Source organism: Trichoderma harzianum (assembly GCF_003025095.1).
Source record: "Trichoderma harzianum CBS 226.95 unplaced genomic scaffold M431scaffold_6, whole genome shotgun sequence".
In the NCBI taxonomy this organism is placed as follows: domain Eukaryota; kingdom Fungi; phylum Ascomycota; class Sordariomycetes; order Hypocreales; family Hypocreaceae; genus Trichoderma; species Trichoderma harzianum.
In genome coordinates this window covers 1,993,649-2,009,795 of record NW_020209254.1, presented here as the reverse complement: position 1 = coordinate 2,009,795, position 16,147 = coordinate 1,993,649, and the positions used below count along the sequence as shown (strand labels likewise).

At 51.3% G+C, this 16,147-nt stretch overlaps 5 protein-coding genes across 5 annotated transcripts; 2 read left to right on the top strand and 3 right to left on the bottom strand.

Moving 5' to 3' along the window:
* Positions 1 to 60: 60 nt before the first annotated feature.
* M431DRAFT_5722 (hypothetical protein) lies at positions 61 to 2,309 on the bottom strand (the record flags this gene model as incomplete). The annotated part of the gene is made up of 5 exons (XM_024921506.1): positions 61 to 616; positions 671 to 1,572; positions 1,663 to 1,828; positions 1,901 to 2,078; positions 2,267 to 2,309. The coding sequence occupies 5 exons, from the start codon at positions 2,307 to 2,309 to the stop codon at positions 61 to 63; spliced, it is 1,845 nt and encodes a 614-aa protein (XP_024774815.1).
* Positions 2,310 to 2,947: 638 nt separating this feature from the next.
* M431DRAFT_5721 (hypothetical protein) lies at positions 2,948 to 4,138 on the bottom strand (the record flags this gene model as incomplete). The annotated part of the gene is made up of 3 exons (XM_024921505.1): positions 2,948 to 3,765; positions 3,830 to 4,035; positions 4,119 to 4,138. 3 exons carry the CDS (start codon positions 4,136 to 4,138, stop codon positions 2,948 to 2,950), a joined length of 1,044 nt encoding a protein of 347 aa, XP_024774814.1.
* A 1,055-nt stretch (positions 4,139 to 5,193) lies between these two features.
* Positions 5,194 to 5,554, top strand: M431DRAFT_5720 (hypothetical protein; the record flags this gene model as incomplete). The annotated part of the gene is made up of 3 exons (XM_024921504.1): positions 5,194 to 5,235; positions 5,301 to 5,371; positions 5,428 to 5,554. 3 exons carry the CDS (start codon positions 5,194 to 5,196, stop codon positions 5,552 to 5,554), a joined length of 240 nt encoding a protein of 79 aa, XP_024774813.1.
* A 929-nt stretch (positions 5,555 to 6,483) lies between these two features.
* On the bottom strand, positions 6,484 to 9,026 carry M431DRAFT_5719 (hypothetical protein; the record flags this gene model as incomplete). Its single annotated transcript, XM_024921503.1, has 4 exons — positions 6,484 to 7,025; positions 7,088 to 8,072; positions 8,133 to 8,954; positions 9,009 to 9,026. 4 exons carry the CDS (start codon positions 9,024 to 9,026, stop codon positions 6,484 to 6,486), a joined length of 2,367 nt encoding a protein of 788 aa, XP_024774812.1.
* A 1,804-nt stretch (positions 9,027 to 10,830) lies between these two features.
* On the top strand, positions 10,831 to 12,908 carry M431DRAFT_84689 (hypothetical protein; the record flags this gene model as incomplete). Its single annotated transcript, XM_024923461.1, has 3 exons — positions 10,831 to 10,900; positions 11,002 to 11,733; positions 11,800 to 12,908. 3 exons carry the CDS (start codon positions 10,831 to 10,833, stop codon positions 12,906 to 12,908), a joined length of 1,911 nt encoding a protein of 636 aa, XP_024774811.1.
* Between the last annotated feature and the right edge of the window lie 3,239 nt (positions 12,909 to 16,147).

The following is a 16,147-nucleotide window of genomic DNA, read 5'->3' as shown; positions in this document are numbered from 1 at the left end:
CTCCCGGAATCCCACTTCATCCCGCTTTTTTATCCCATCATCACTCGCCGATTGATGCATTTATCGGGAGGACATGGCCTTGGTGACAAGGCGCTTGAGGGCGAGCTCCTGCTTCTTGAGGTCCTCAGCGGTGCTGTCGCCAAGCTCGAGAGCGGCCATGGCGTCGCTGATGGTGGACTCAATCTTCTCCTTCTGGCCACGCTTGAGCTTGAGGGACAGGGTAGGGTCAGAGACAATCTCCTCAACACGGCCAATGTAGGACTCGAGCTGCTGCTTAGCCTCGAAACGCTTGCTGAAAGCCTCATCGTTGGACTTGAAAGCCTCAGCATCGCTGATCATCTTCTCAATCTCGCCGGTAGACAGCTTGCCGACAGAGTTGGAGATGGTGATGTTGGCACTGCGGCCAGAGGACTTCTCAGTGGCGGTGACCTTGAGAATACCGTTGGCGTCAACCTCGAAGACGACCTCAAGGACAGCCTCGCCAGCGCGCATAGGAGGGATAGGAGCAAGAGTGAACTCTCCCAGAGAGGTGTTGTCCTCGCAGTTGACACGCTCACCCTGGAAGACGGGGAACTGAACGGTCTGCTGGTTGTCGGCAACGGTGGTGAAAGTTCGCCTATTGAATGTTAGCAATCAGAAACAACGAACACACGGAAAGATTTTTTACTACTTTTTAAGGGTGGGCACCGTTTGTCCACGGGGAACGACGGGAGCGAAGATGTTACCCTCCATGGCGACACCCAGGGACAGGGGAACAACATCGAGCAGGAGGAGGTCGGCGGTCTCGGCGGAGGTGGCCTTTCCGGAGAGGATACCGGCCTGGACGGCAGCACCGTAGGCAACGGCCTCATCGGGGTTGATGCTCTTCTCGAGCTTCTTGCCGTCGAAGAACTCGGACAGAAGCTTCTGGATCTTGGGGATACGGGTAGAACCACCGACCAGGACAATCTCCTCGACAGCGCTCTTGTCGATAGCGGCATCCTTGAGGACCTGGGCAACAGGCTCGAGAGTGCCAGCAAAGGCCTTGGCGTTGAGCTCCTCGAAACGAGCACGGGTGATGGTCATGGTGAAATCCTCACCCTCGAAGAGAGAGTCAATCTCAATGGTGGCCTGGGCACCGCTGGAGAGGGTACGCTTGGCACGCTCGCAAGCAGTGCGGAGTCTTCGGAGAGCACGGGGGTCGTTGCTGGGGTCCTTCTTGCTCTTGCGAGTGAACTCCTTCTTGCAGTGGTCCAACAGGTTGGTGTCAAAGTCCTGGCCACCCAAGTGGGTGTCACCAGCGGTAGCCTTGACGGTGAAGACACCACCCTGGATGTTGAGCAGGGAGACATCGAAAGTACCACCACCAAGATCGTAGATCAGGACGTTGCGCTCCTTGTCAGTCTTACCAGCACCCAGACCGTAGGCGATAGCAGCAGCGGTAGGCTCGTTGATGATACGGAGGACGTTGAGGCCAGCAATGGCACCAGCATCCTTGGTAGCCTGACGCTGGTTGTCGTTGAAGTAGGCAGGGACAGTGATGACAGCCTTCTCAACCTTCTTGCCGAGCTTGGTCTCAGCAATCTCCTTCATCTGTAGTTTGTTATGTTAGAAATTGGTTCCACAGTATAAAATTTTCTTGCCTCAGAGATGTCACTGGGCGAATGTAGAGAAGAAGCGTACCTTGAGGAGGACCATGGAGGAGATCTCCTGGGCGGAGAAGCTCTTCTTCTCGCCGAGGTACTCAACCTCGATCTTGGGGTTGCCAGCATCGTCAATGACCTTGAAGGGCCAAGACTCGATATCCTTCTTGACGGTGGGGTCATCGAAGCGACGGCCGATCAGACGCCTTGAAGTGAAAATTTTTGTCAGCCCCCAAACCCTCGCAGAGTAATTTGCAGATGGCGAAAAGTATACTCACTTGGCATCGAAGACGGTGTTGATGGGGTTCATGGCAGCATTGTTCTTGGCGGCCTCACCAATGAGACGCTCCTTGTCCGTGAAGGAAACGAAGGAGGGGGTGGTGAAGGAACCCTGCTCGTTGGCAATGATCTCGACATTGTTACCCTCGTAGGTGGCAACGCAAGAGTAGGTGGTACCTTGAAGAAGAGATTATGTTAGTTTCGAAGAGTTAAAGACTTAGATAGATGATTTATGATTGCATTGAAGAGAGAAGAGAGGATGGTTTCCCTCTGATACTCCCGCAATTCGCTCGTCGGTTTGCCAGCAACCTGGATGAGGGGCATATCGACGAGAAGCAAAAAAATCAGTTTTGTGTGCAACTCACCCAGATCGATGCCGACGGCACCGTCATAAACTTCGTCCGCCATTTTTTTTTTAGGGATATGAAGGATAAGAAGAAGAAAAAAGAACCTTCAAACTGACGTGAAGGCTGATAGGAAGGAGGAGATGGATATGGTGGAAAGGGAAAAAAAAGAGAGCAAACGTGGGGTTGGTTTGCAAGAAATACTTCCCGCCAAATTTTCAGAGCCCGGCCGCCAAAGAATTTCTGCCGCCTTTACTTTTTGCTGCGAACTTTTTTTTTTTTTTTCCACAGCAAGCAAATGTGCATGCAAGGTGGGGCAAGCGATAAGTTTTACCGTAGGTCCCTTATCGCGCTAGACCTACTTAGGAAAGGCTCTCGTTGAAATTTTCTTTCGCGCTTGAGAGGCTGAGCCACCAATGATCTGGGACATGATGAGGGTACAAGGTCAGCAGCCAATCACTTGGCCATGCCCAAGGAAATTTTTCACGGGGCGGTGGTTTTTCGCCATTGACGGCGTTGCTGGGGCGAGATGTTGACGAAGAACCCCGAGTTATGCTACCGAGATTTTATATACGGCGTAGATGCATCAATCTAGTTTATATATGTACTGAGTCTATTCGTTATATCATGCTCTTGAGTCTCCAAGCTTCTTTACAACCATGTTGTCTTCTAGACAACTAAACAACAGACAGTCAACCTCTTCTACAATCCCAATTGCTTTGCCCTCTGGCTCACCACCTCGGCAACATCATCCTCCACACTGGTTCTCTCCTTGGGCGCCCAGCCGAGATACTTGGAAGCTCTCTCAGCCACGCCCTTGGAGTTGTGGCCAAGAGTTTCCGCTACTGGGTGGTAACCCTTGAGCTTCTTCTGCTCAGCAAAAGTCACCCTCTTGAGCGGCACATCTGCGAAATATCCCTGCTTCTTGATTTCCTCCGCAGCCCGCTCGGCAATCTTTGTGAAATTCAGCGTGCCGTAAGGGCAGTAAAAGTAGCCATTGGCACCAAAGATCTCGGGGTTGGAGCTCTTTGAGGGATCCTGAGTAGCGTTGAAGAGCTTGAGAAACAGATCGCCCAGGTCGTCAATGTGGACGTAATCCCACTCATTCTTGCCATCTCCAACAACAGGTGCGAATCCCTCGCTCAGAGTCATGTCCACGAGGGTGGGGATCTGGATGGTCTGCGTGTTGCCAGCACCAGAACCCTTGCCGTAGATGAGAGGCGGGCAGAGGATGGCAATCTTGACAGCATCGGAATTGGCACCGATGACAATCTTGTCAATGAGTCTGTGGGGGGCTCGATCATCCAAAGTCTTGATGCGCTCAATGTCGTTGATGTCGTGATACTTCTGCTCGGGAAGAGGAGGCTGTCCTTCTCTGCCGTTGACGAGATCGTACCAGGTCAAGATGCCCGTTCCAGAGAGGTGTAGCCAGTATCCAGGCTTTTCGGCACTGTGGCTCTTCTCCAGGCCCTTGGCAATTGCTTGAGCACTAGCGATGTGGTCGGCTGAGTCTGCGGTGTCTAGATTGCGTTGTGAGCTCCATATCCAAAGATCACTCTTGTTTCTTTGTTTTTCACAACTTACGGACAACAACGTCGGCTTCTGAAGCGGCCTGTTCAATGATATCGACATCCTCAAGAGAGCCGTAGACAAACTTGGCTGTTGGGTACTTTGCCTTTACGGCCTGGGCGCGAGCCTCGTTGCGAACAAGGAGAGTGTATTCATTGTCCTTGTGAGTGTTGTAAATGTAGTCAAAGGCTGTGCCTCCAACGTAACCAGTAGCACCGGTGCTGTAATTTCATTCGAGTTAGCGCTACAAAGCATGGAGATTGAAAAAGCAATAAGAGTTGATTAGTGCGGGGGAAATGCATACACAAAGACTTTAACAACCATGGTGTATGTGTGGTATGGATGGCGGTGCAGGGTATTACAATAGGTATGATATAGAACGGTAAGGCTTCTGTTATTTGTTTTGAGATCAGACAAGTTTGAATTAAATTATCTGAATTATTACTATCGAGACAAGCAGCAGACAGCGAGTTTATATACTTCGTATCCTTCGTATTGATCTATGCATCAAGTCTTTTCCCCTTGAAAATCCCATCGACGAGTCGATTTGTAACATCGCGCCCAAAGTTTCCCTCTGTACAATCAATTATGGGGCATGGAGGGGCCAACTGCACACAAAAAGGCGTGTGGCGTGACATCATGGGTTTAGCCCCTCCAAAAACAACACCTAGGCGGCTCCTAACTTGACACTGCCCGATCTTAGATCCCAGCTAGGAGGATGAGCTTGAAAACTGGGCATCTGGGTTGAGGCAACTTTGTCCGTCTATTTTCCTAATAGTTGGTAGTCTCAGGGAATTCCCATCTGCTTTGTATTGATCATTAGACTGCTTGGCAACTTGTGCTTATCAATCCCGAGCTTCTTCCTTGGCCACTCCCTCCTTGGCCTGTTGGTTGGAATATGTACGGCAGAGTGGTTTCGGAAGTTCGATGATTGAAAGCCGGAATCGCGATCAAAAACCTTAAAATGTGTCTGGCCATATCTTACACCAGTCGGCATTAGCCCTCCCAAGAACAAATCCAATGCTCAATTCGTTCCGCCATCTAGAACTTCCCCAGCATCAAAGCATTAAGAAGCTTCCATGTTCTTTCGACCCCGCTCTCCTCGACAAAGGCGCGAGCCTCGGGCCTAATGTCTTACCTTATGCAGAGGAACCAACACCTTGTTGAACCAACACCTTGTTGAACCAACACCTTGTTGAACCAACGCAACTTGTCTTGAAGCTAATTGATTCACTGAGAGTGGTTTATCCGAGGGGCTGACCGCCCTTTTCCCACATGGCCATGGCTTCGCAACTTCTTACTCTCTTTTCCACATTCCTCCTCCATTCCCCATCCACAATCCCATTCTAGTCTTGAACTGTCCACAATCACTCAACAACATGCCTGACTACACTTACAAGAGCTCCGGCACCAATAGCCAGGTACCCAATCCCGAAAGCTCCAGTTTTTTCTTTCGGAATGTTCTTCGCTGACTAGATTCTTCAAGGGCAACCACTATTGCGCTCGTGACTACGGTAGCGGCGCTTCCAACTCCAACTCCTACCACTATTCCAACCAGTAATATCTATCCCTTCTAGATCGCCACTGATGTCCGTGTCTGACTTGAAGACCAGGGACGGCTCCTACTATTACTCCAACTCTAATGGAAGCACCTACTATAACAACGGCGCCGGAAGCTCCACATACACTTCGCCCAGTGGAAACTCCACTTCGCAGTCCGGAGGCGGCAGCAAGAAATAGCTAGCCAACGGAATCTATGTTAGCACGCAGTAAGAGCCGATGGCATTGGGCATTTATGGGCTTGATCTTCGTGCCGAAAAGAGTTGGAAAATGTGAGCTTCAGTCCTAGGTCTTGGCTAAATAAATTGTAAAATCCTGGAGTCTTTCATCTTTCCGTGACGCTCGTGTGGTATTGCTTCATATCGCTCGCAATTAAGAACACGCCTACAAATTATCGCCATCATATTATTGCAAATGAGATCAATTTGGTTTGCCTACATAACAACATTGACTAAACGTTTGGTTCCTAGAGATTTTCTCCTTATCTCGTCAAGTATGACCTGAATCCTGAGCAGAACTCTTTTACCCTCCAACCGACCACCGGTATTTAAAAAGCAAAAATCCTCTTTAGCCTAGAAACCCAAGCAAGAAATGGCAATTTCCCTGAAAAAGAAAACCGAACAAGCATAGTATGACCATGTCTGCCGCGAGGCGAAGCTTCTGAAAAGAGCAAGCATAGTATGATCGTCGTGTCTCCTATGAGATGCGCTCAAAAGCGTTCATCTTGTCTGCTGTAGAATGTAGCCTGAAGAACGAAAAAGCGCAAGATAAATGTCGTCATCTTGTCTGATATAGTATGCGCCCTGTGAAAACGAAAGAAGTACGACATTGCCATTTTGTCTGCTGTGAGATGAGGCCCGAAAAACGAAAGAGCGTGCACAACATTATCATCGTGTCTGCTGTGAAAAATGGCCCGAAAACGAGATGATTGTCTTGCGTGCTGTAAGATGAGGCCTTGAAAAACGAAAGAGGACGACAGTATCATCATGTCTGTCGTGAGATATGGCCCGAAAAAGAAGAAAAGCTTGAGATCATAGTCTCGTATGCTGTGAGATGAGGCCTGAAAGAAGAAGAAAAAAAAAGAAGATCCGAAATGATCATTTCTGCACTTAGATTTTGCCTGAAAAATGAAGAGTCATAAAGGTAATGACAATCGTGTAGACAAAGATCTCGACCAGGAGCTGCTGCAAGAGCATGCCGCGTTGCTCTTTGCTGAAGCCCTGCGTCTCACCAAGGGCATACCAGCAAACGGTGGAGTCGAATCTGCCGATCAAAGCAAGCAGGCCAATGAGTGGGAAAACAATAGAGGAGGCCATGATGCAAATGAACAAGATTCTGCGCTTGCGCTCCGTTTCTTCAGGGCATCGGCGACGTTCCATGATCTCTCCTCGGGCGGATTCAATCAAGTCGGCCTCAGAGGGGGTGAGCACGCCTCCCGTTGCATTTCTGGCAGTCCATTCTTGATCATTCTCAGTTTCAGGAGGAGGAGCCTTGATTCGAAGGCATTTAGCTCCCAAGGCAGCTGCAGCTCGGAAATGTCCAAAACGGCTTTCTTGAGCTGGCTTTGGTCGGGGATTAAACAATCTCGATCTGAGCGAGCCTAGGATGGCTGACGATGGGGTTGGGGTGTTGTCAACGAAGTCAAACTCAACTGGAGCCGCCAAGTGTTAGCAAGATTATCTTTTATTTCTCTTTACTCAAGGGCCAACTTACCAGTGGGACGGCCACGAGTCACTTGATCGCGAAACACCGCGGTAGAGGGGCGTTCCACAGAAGGATTTCCAGAGCCACCGAGGTGGTAAGTACCAGACGAGGATGGACCGGCCTCAGGAGAGCTGCCAGACCAGAGAGGTCCGAGTCTTGCCCGCTCAGCAAACCCATTAGCATCTTCCGCGTTGCGATATCTCTGAGAGCCGTAGCATTTGGCAGCTTCTTCCAGGTCGATTAAATCGAACGGCAGACGAGAGAACACGTTGGCGGAATCATCACTCGGTAGAGTCGAATCACCAATTTGAGTTTCGCAGAAAGCCTGGTCGAACTCGTTCACCGTTTCGTTACGACGAGGGACTGCCGGCCAAACAGTCTCGGTAGAGTCGTTACGTGTCAGGGGAGGAGGAATCGTCCGTCCTTGGACAGTTTGCTTCGAATATTTATCTTCATCTTTATCAGGACTGTCGTCTAACTCTATGACTCGGGGTGAATTTTTCCAGTCTGGAGGAGTCTGAAAAGGATTCGACAATTTCCGGGCACCGGGACGCGTAGTCTCTCCAAAGACTTGCTGACGACGACGATCAGCATTTTGAACTCCACGAGCATTTCTGATGCGAGGAGTAGTCCATGCGGGGTCTTCGGTGAAGAATCCCTCAGCACGATGGATGGATCGATTGCGTTGGTGCGAGATTGTACCAGGAGCTCTGCGGTGCTCAACAGGGTCGGGTTGCTCCTCCATAATATCGGAGACATCTGCAAGGCTGCTGCCAGTACCCTTGATGAGGTTGAGATCAGATTGATTTTGCATCTTGCAAACTGGTCCGGTGGTAACAGTTTGCCAATCAGCCTCTGTGCCAGCGTCGTTGCAAACTCGCGGCCAGCACTCATCATCTTCTTCGACGACGGCCTCAGAGTCATGCTGGGCGTAGGGTTGGTAACGAGCCTTCTGAGCCCTATCAACGGGAATTCGCACCTCGTCATTGACCTTCTAGGTCGACTGAACGGCGGTCGGATTGTAGAAAGTGGTGTCATTTCGTCCTTGTTGTACTTTGGTTCGTAGAGTGAAACCTTCGTCTTCGAACATGCCTGCAGGTCGACGCTTTGAGGTTTTGGTTTCCCTCGTGCTGGAAGGCTGCAAAAAGGTCGAGTAAGCCTCTCCGTCGTATTTGAAACGATCGGTACTCTCGTCGCTCGAAGTCTTGGAGTTGATGGGGAAGGCACCGAGTCCGTTCCTTGCGCGAGATGGGCCTGCACTCTGGCTTGGGCCACCATGGACAGGCTGTCTGACGAATCCAGTATGCCCGCAGTAGACGACAGATGGGTGGGTGCTCGCCTCCATGTCCATTCTAAGAGATCGTGGCTCAGGCATTTCTGGGCTGTTGGAAAAGCCGAATGCATCAAATGGAGTGCCAGGTCTCGAGAAGGATTGCTTCTTTCCTTTGCCCTTGATATCTCGGGCATCGCCATCTTTGGAATCATCATCATCCGCGCCGTCGTCAGACTCAGGGACGAGACCCAGACTCTTCAATGTCACCCCTTCGGTCGGTGCATTGGCCATTTGGCTGTCACCTTCGTCATCGCCAACGACAGTCTCCCACTCAGAGCGTGTTTCATCGCGATCCGCTTTGGTAGGTGGCTTAGGATGAGTAAGGTTGCGTCCCATGCTCCATTTGGAGCGAGATGGATGTTCCAGAACATAGGGTTGAGTATCCTGGTTATCATAAGGGGAGCCACCAGGGGGCGGAATTTCATTCCTAGCACAAGCAGCGAAGGGATCCTCGCGAGATTGATTCCTTTCTACGTATTGCTGATAAGCAGTAGGGATTTGGATGATTGTCGGCTTACTCCATCCATATTTTGGGATGGTAGACTTTTGAAGTTAGTATTGCGATGGCGGAGATGAGTGGTCAAGGGGGGAGCATACCTCGCCAAAGTTAGGCATGTTGAGATAGTTGACCCGAGGACTTCTAGAGAGATTCTTTCTCGATGTTTTTGGTCATTCCTTGAGATGCTAGCCTCTGAAATTGATGACTGAGATGGATTTCTGCCTGCAAAAGAGGAGAGAGTTGGAGGCAAACAACTCGCGACTTGGGACCACTCTAGAGATGGAGTAGGTGCAAGAGCTTGAAGAGTTGCCGATGGCTTTGATAGAAGTGCTTTGCTAATCTGTGAAAGGTGCAGAATGCTTGATGATGCTTGATGAGATCACTAGCATGTATCGAGTTGTGGTGATGATGGAAGAAGGATGGAAGGAATAAAGACTCAGAGTCCAAGCTCAATATTAGGAAAAGAAAGATGAGTTAAATCACGTGCACGCCTCTTTAATGAGGATTATCAGCACGAGGCGGAGTGAATTGGGTGCGGAGATAGATGAATTTGTCAAGTTGTTTTGGGGGTGGAGGAGAGAGGAAGAGTCCCTGAGGGTTGGTGTCGAGGAGGGGGGAATCAGCGTGAGCCCGCCAGCTGGCAGAGGGAAGAGAGCGTTGTGGGCAAGGCAGAAATTCAGGCGAAAAGCCCTAATTGGTCTGCTTCCCCAATCACTCTTGTTTGTTTACAACAGACGCATCTAATGTTACTGATCTTTTGCCTTGGCTCGTCTGAATTTCCAACGCGCTACGCGTATTCTTTGATGCCCGCATTTATATCAGCCCATTGAGTCAGGCATCTAGAGATTAGACGACGGCTTGTATTGCCAGGTTGCATTTAAATAAAAGAGTATATACAGTTCTTGTAACCATTGCGACAGGCGCCCCCCTGACACTCGTCTACATCTTGTGATTGATGATGCTTGTTTCGAAAAATAGTCTTTGGCTGCATTGAGGCGTTCGTGAAGATGATGCTGCTGCTATTTTTTGAGTGGAGTAATGGTGTGGCTGCTGGTACCACCCGTTGCTCTCTTTGACTCAGCCTTACCAAAGATTCAGCGACCCATGCTGACACACAGACCAAAGAGAAATGTTCTTTATATCGTAGAGATGGCTTGGGTACATATGCGGAGTTGGCTGGCGGACACAGTCGCTGCATTGGGGCATGCCTGGTAGAACAAGGCATCGTCATTTTTCAAAGAAGGTACAGAGATGGGTGAACTAGAACACTCTACGAGAGAACCCTCTCTTTCCACATGGAACAAAGCATTACCACGGACAATTGGCATGTTCATTTACATCTTGCATGCCCTGTTGGGCATTGCCTACAACTGCCGGATCGTAGTTGATCGATGTGCTACCATTGGGCCGATGCCATTGAGATGGCTTGAGCTGGGATCTGATGCTAGTGCCTAGCACAACGGCTTCTACTCGAGCTAAAACATGGAGCCCAGCCCCTTTTACCTTATCCGTCGTGCGAGCCAATCAGTTCCCCAGCCGCCCTTTGACCAACAAGGCATTCCCCAGCGAAGCTCTAAATGTTCCCCCAATCAAGCCCGCTACTAACTCGGCACCCGAGGTATGGAACCGAACCCTTGCTATTGGTCTTACGCGATATATTACGGAGCCTGCTGCGAGGAGTTTGTCACTCTCTTACACACTAGCGAGGACGGCACGGGCAGGTCCCTGGGCCTGTTAAATCACGCTTGAGAGATCTTCCAGCCCGACCTCTTTGCCGTCCAGTCCAACCTCCGGCTCTTCTGTTCCATCTCGGGCCCCATCAGCGACGTCAAAAAGCCCATCTCGGCCAGCCTGGCGTTTTTGCTCTCCCTCCCTGCCATCGGTAGGCAACATTGAGGCTGGCCTCGGAGGCATTTAGCCATGGCTTCGTCCGGTCGGTCGTCGCGTTGGGACGAGCTTCCAGATGAGATCGTGCTCCAGATTCTAAGCTGTAAGAGATCCACTCGCCCCTCCACTATCTTGTCGTCTCCGTAGATTGGGAAAAAAACGACGAGGCCTGTGCTCAACTGACTCGATCTTTGTTGCCATCAGATCTGGATCCCTTGCACATCACCAGATTGCAGCTTGTGTCGCGGAAGCTGCAGAAGCTCTGTCTCGATGATGAGCTGTGGAAGCGTCGCTGTTTCGAAGAATCGCCGTGGTACCAGTACCTCAAGAACCGTCGTCGACTCTTTTCTTCCAGCGAATCCGAAGACCAGCCCCGGGATGGAACGGCATTGGGGAGCCCAGAGGCCTCCGGAAGCACCAGCGCTGATGGCCCAAAGACTATCGTGGATGGAGAGAAGAACAGTGTCGAACCCGGAAAGCCGAAACGGAGGAGTCAGCGATGGCAAGAGCTTCAGGATATGGCAAACTGGGATCCGACATTCCCCAACGAACGAGTTTCCTGGTACAGCGAGTACATACAACGGAATGGGCCGACTTGTGTCAACTGGCTGCAGACCCCTCGGATCCGCGATCGAGGGTACGAGGCCATGATGGAGGCTCGTGGATTGGAGCTCTATTACCCATACGATGGAAACGATGGCGTAGGCGCAATGCTAGCTGTATCACCGCTCGACGACGGCTCCATCTGTTTGTGGGACGTCAAAGGAACCCGGGGCAAGGCCGGCTCTATCCTTGCCACCAGCAAATCCGACATTCTTTTCATCGATGGTCCTGGAAGCATAAACACTCGACGATCCAAGAGAGTTGATACTGGGGTTACGGAATGCGTTAGCGTAGACAACCATAGACATCGTGCATATTTTGCTGTACAAAGCCGTGAGTAAAATAGGACACTCCTCAATTGGCAGGCAATCTTTCCGGGATGCTGACGGCCAGCTGCAGATTTGATCGAAATCGACCTCGAACGGTTAGAAGTCGTGAGCCGCGAATCGTTCGAATGGTCCATCACGGCTCTGTCAAAAATTCAAAACGATGTTCCTTTGACGGTGGGAACGTCTCTTGGAATCCATTTACACGATTTCCGTGCAAGAGCTAGGGTTACACAGGCGGCCGTAGAGCAGGTGGATCAAAACGACATCTTTAAATCAATATTTGATTCGACACCGCTGCTTCCATACGCGTCTCTTTCTCAACCCACGCCCGTCAGCATTATACATCTGCCCCTACGCGGATCACCGGATCTAGTATCAAACGACATTTACGTGGGTGGCAGATTTTCAAACATCCTGCACTATGATCGACGCAAGTTCCCTGTAATCATGGATTCAATCTACTCGGGGGCTACGATCAATAGCATGGCGGCAATGCCTCACCCATTCTCATCGCTAGACAGCGAAGTCCGACGGCACGGCGAGCTCAGCACAGAGCAAGTCACAAAATCCAAGGCAAACGGCGAGGGCTGGACACTAATTGCGGGGGGAACATACAAATCAAAGGGATCCCTCGAGATCTTTGGTCTCACCCAGGCCGTTGCAGATCCAGTCGGCCGCGAGATGATGCAGAATTCTACCATGAAGAATAGGCAAACAGCCGCGTCTGCCTCCATCCTGTCAGTGGCCAACCACGGTACCAAGATTGTCTTCTCAGATGGAGCCGGCTCCATCAAATGGTTTGAGAGAGATGGTCTGACAGAGTGCCGTCGACTGAGGATTGGCCACTGCGAGGGCGACGACGCCCCATCGCTATTCGCCTCAATGAGTGCAGCTGGCGAGCTGGCGCGGAAAATCGTGTCCACAAAGTCGAGGGAGGGTCCGGATCGGCCCAATGATGATAATGTTTTGTTTTGGACAGGCGAGAGACTGGGGCTGGTTAGCTTCACGCCGACGCCACTCTATCAATCCAAGGACTTTGACGAGGAGCCGGACTTGGACACAGCGGCCGAAGAAGAGGAGAGGCAGCGCTATGCAGAGCAGATGCGCGAGGCCCTGGATCGGCAGGCAGACGAGGTTAGATTCATGAATACGTTTGGACAAGGAGGACTTATGGAATAATGAGGGATTACGACTGGTCAAGGCATTACCTACAGAGCGGCTATAACAGGATTACTTTTACATTACTTTTGAGGGGAAATTGGTGGACGGGGGGGGGGATCATCACGACACTTGGCCACCCGTCCAACGGAAGGGAAGAGATTGACTACCTACCCAGTAGCTTTACATAATATCATAACGGCCGACCAATATGTATTAATCAAACAGGCGGTGATCAAATGACCAGTGATGGCCATGGCCAAGTCTTGAACTAATAGCAATCCAGACCACTTTGGAAGCATGAATTTGCTGCGACGCTACCTCGTACATACATATGCCTCTCGTCTACTATCCACGCGGTGATTCGTGCTGGATTGGATGGAATGATTGTTGATAGGACGGCGAATCTGCGCCTCGTACGCAGACTACCAATAGGTTACAGGTGGCGGCGACAGAAAAGAGGCGAGCGAGCCAATGAGGCGAAAGGCGCGGCAACTCATCACCAACACAACCGAAGGATTGGCGATGAGCCAGGATTGGAGGTTTTTGCATCCGAGCCGCTTCGCCCCCTTGTACATTACATTGTATCACTCTCAACAAGAATTTTTCTTTACTACTTCTCTTCCCGCTTCACCGCAAGCATGCATTGGGACTGGCTCGACGGCCTGCATAAACTAGGTTACCCTGCCTTGCTCTTTTTCTTCCCATGTGTGCTACTCACCACGGCGTGATGCCACCTTTTTTTTCTTTTTCTTTACAAGGTTAAAGGCCGAATTCCCTCAACGGCCGGCAGCAGTGGGCGAGGAGACAACAAGGCAGCCAATGATGGGGGTGGTTGAGGCACATCAATGTCCAATGACGACGTGGCCCGGCGCTGGACTTGCTTGTTCGACAAATCGGTCTGGAGAGGCGACGGCACGAGAGCAAATCGCCGTGCCTGTGTGGCTGGACGAACCATGTGCTTCGCCTGAGTAGTACCGTGGTGAAGAGCAACAAAGAACAGAACAAAATAGAACAGCTAAATTACAATTGTTAGCAGCAGCCCGGGACGCCCGCCCCCTTTGGAACCAGCTGGAGTCCTAGGATGATGTTGGATTTTGGCGTCCAGAGTCAGTCATCTGACACGAGACCCAAGACCTCTTGCATCGGTAGCCTGGCCGTCGACTGCCGGCAATCTCTGAGACACAGGCAGGACGAGGAGCTTGCAGAAGAGCGACCAAAGAGTCAACATCCACAGCATGTGCAGGACATGGGAATAGCACGAGCAAGGATCTCTGTGCCAGCGCGCTGCTGCAGCCGCCACCTCCACCATTGTGCAGCAACGAGAGAGGCGCTAAGCAGGACCAGCGGCTGGTAGTGGCAGTTGGAGGTTGTGGGAGGCGCATTATGTGCTTTTTATGTGCGTCGTTCTGCTCGTCAGTTGCTCGTGCAGAAGAGGAACCTTGGTGTTGCGGTAGTCGTACTACCTTGCCTTAGGTAGGGAGGCGGCTCACTGCCTGCTTCTGCCTCACCACCATCTCTGTCGACCTCTTTTGCACCCATCAGGGTACATACAATCATGGGCGTCCGGATGGCTTCATGTAATATGTAGTCGAGTCGCCCAAACAAACGTGAGCAGAGCGAATACAAACACTAGTAGTGGCAGATGACTGGAGCGCCTCGTATCCCACAAATCTTTAGATAGATAGAGATCTATTACTCGGTATCCATAGCAAAAGCAGAAATGACCCGGCTTATTTTAGCTGGCTGCTACTAAACAACTGCCAAGCATCCGGGTTCCGGATTCCAGAGACGCCATGGCATGGGCAGCGCCCTCCCAGAGGCTCCATCGGTCCAGAAAATGAAGCGATAAAACGGTCGGTCGCTGTGCTGTTCTCAGAAATCGCCGCACAGAGGCCTGGAACTCACTAAGCGGCCCTGGGCGCATGTCTGGTGCATGCTGCATGCTGCATGCTGCATACACCGCTGGATGGCCCAATGGCGTCTGCCCACAGGGCGTGGATTGTGGCCAGCAGCGGGCCCTCTGGACGGGGATATTTTTTTTTCTCGAGAGAAGCTGCAAGGATCAGAGCAGATGAGGGGAGGAGGAGGGGCAAGAGGGCCATCCGGTGAGTCTCGGCGAGGACAGGATAGCGGGAGAGTGCCAGCGAGGAGGAGGAGGGGGGAGAAATCAAGATGACAAAATAGAGAGGGAGAGTATGATAAATGATAGGATGAGAGGACGACAGAGAAGAGAGATGGAGAGAGAGAGGGTTACAGCGAGAGGCGGCGGAGAGTTGAACGGAGAGTTATCGTGCCAGTCAGTCAATGCCCGGTTCAGAGCAAGCATGAGAGAGAGCATGAAGCATCCAATGGCATGGGACTGCTGTTTGAATCTCCGGCCATGTTAGAGGGCGAGCATCGCGAGCTAAGCCGGACAGCCCTGGATCGGATGATTTGGCCATGCCTCACTGATCGTCCCAGTGTGGGGGCGCAGAGGAGGGAACAAGCATCCATTCTATTAGTAGGTGTATAGAGGCAGAGGAGGTGTGCGGTAAGAGAAGTCAGTCAATGAGCCAGCGTCAAGCAGAAATGATTGATTCTTCAGAACGGTAATATGGCAGTATGTAGGAGTTGATTATTGGCAGAAACCTCCGAGTCCCACGAGCTGATGGCTCTTGGCCTCGTATTGGTGCCAACTGCGAAGACAGACATCGTACATGAACGTGAAGATGAACTGAGTGTCTCTCGTCTTCTCTCGTCTGGTCTCCCTCTTTCCTCCCTCCATTCCTCCCTCACTGTCTCTCTTCATCTGCATCCCCCACCTCCGTTCAATCAATCAAATCGCTTCGACAATCAAAATCAATCAATGCCCGTCTGAGCTGCTGCAGAAGCAAAAGAGGCAGCGATTGCATCATCCGCCTTCTCGCAATTAATATCCATTCCATAATATTACCCCCTCGACAGACCAGACCAGACCAGACCGGACCAAACCAGACACACGCACGCCACGCCACACACTCATGCGCACATAGTCGTTACCACACGCACACGCACAAGCAGAACCCGCATATCACGCCTGTCCACGCTGGCTGGCATAAAAGAGCCAGCGAGGCGATGATCAAGTCGTGTCCGTCCCCGGCTGGCTTTGGCGTGCAGCCTTCTGCAGTCGCCTCGACACAGACCCAGGACCCTTCGCAGCTTGCTGCATGACTGGCGATTCCCTGTCACACTTTTTTTTTTCCTGCTCTCCCCCCCCTGCGACCTCGCTTTCTCAGCAT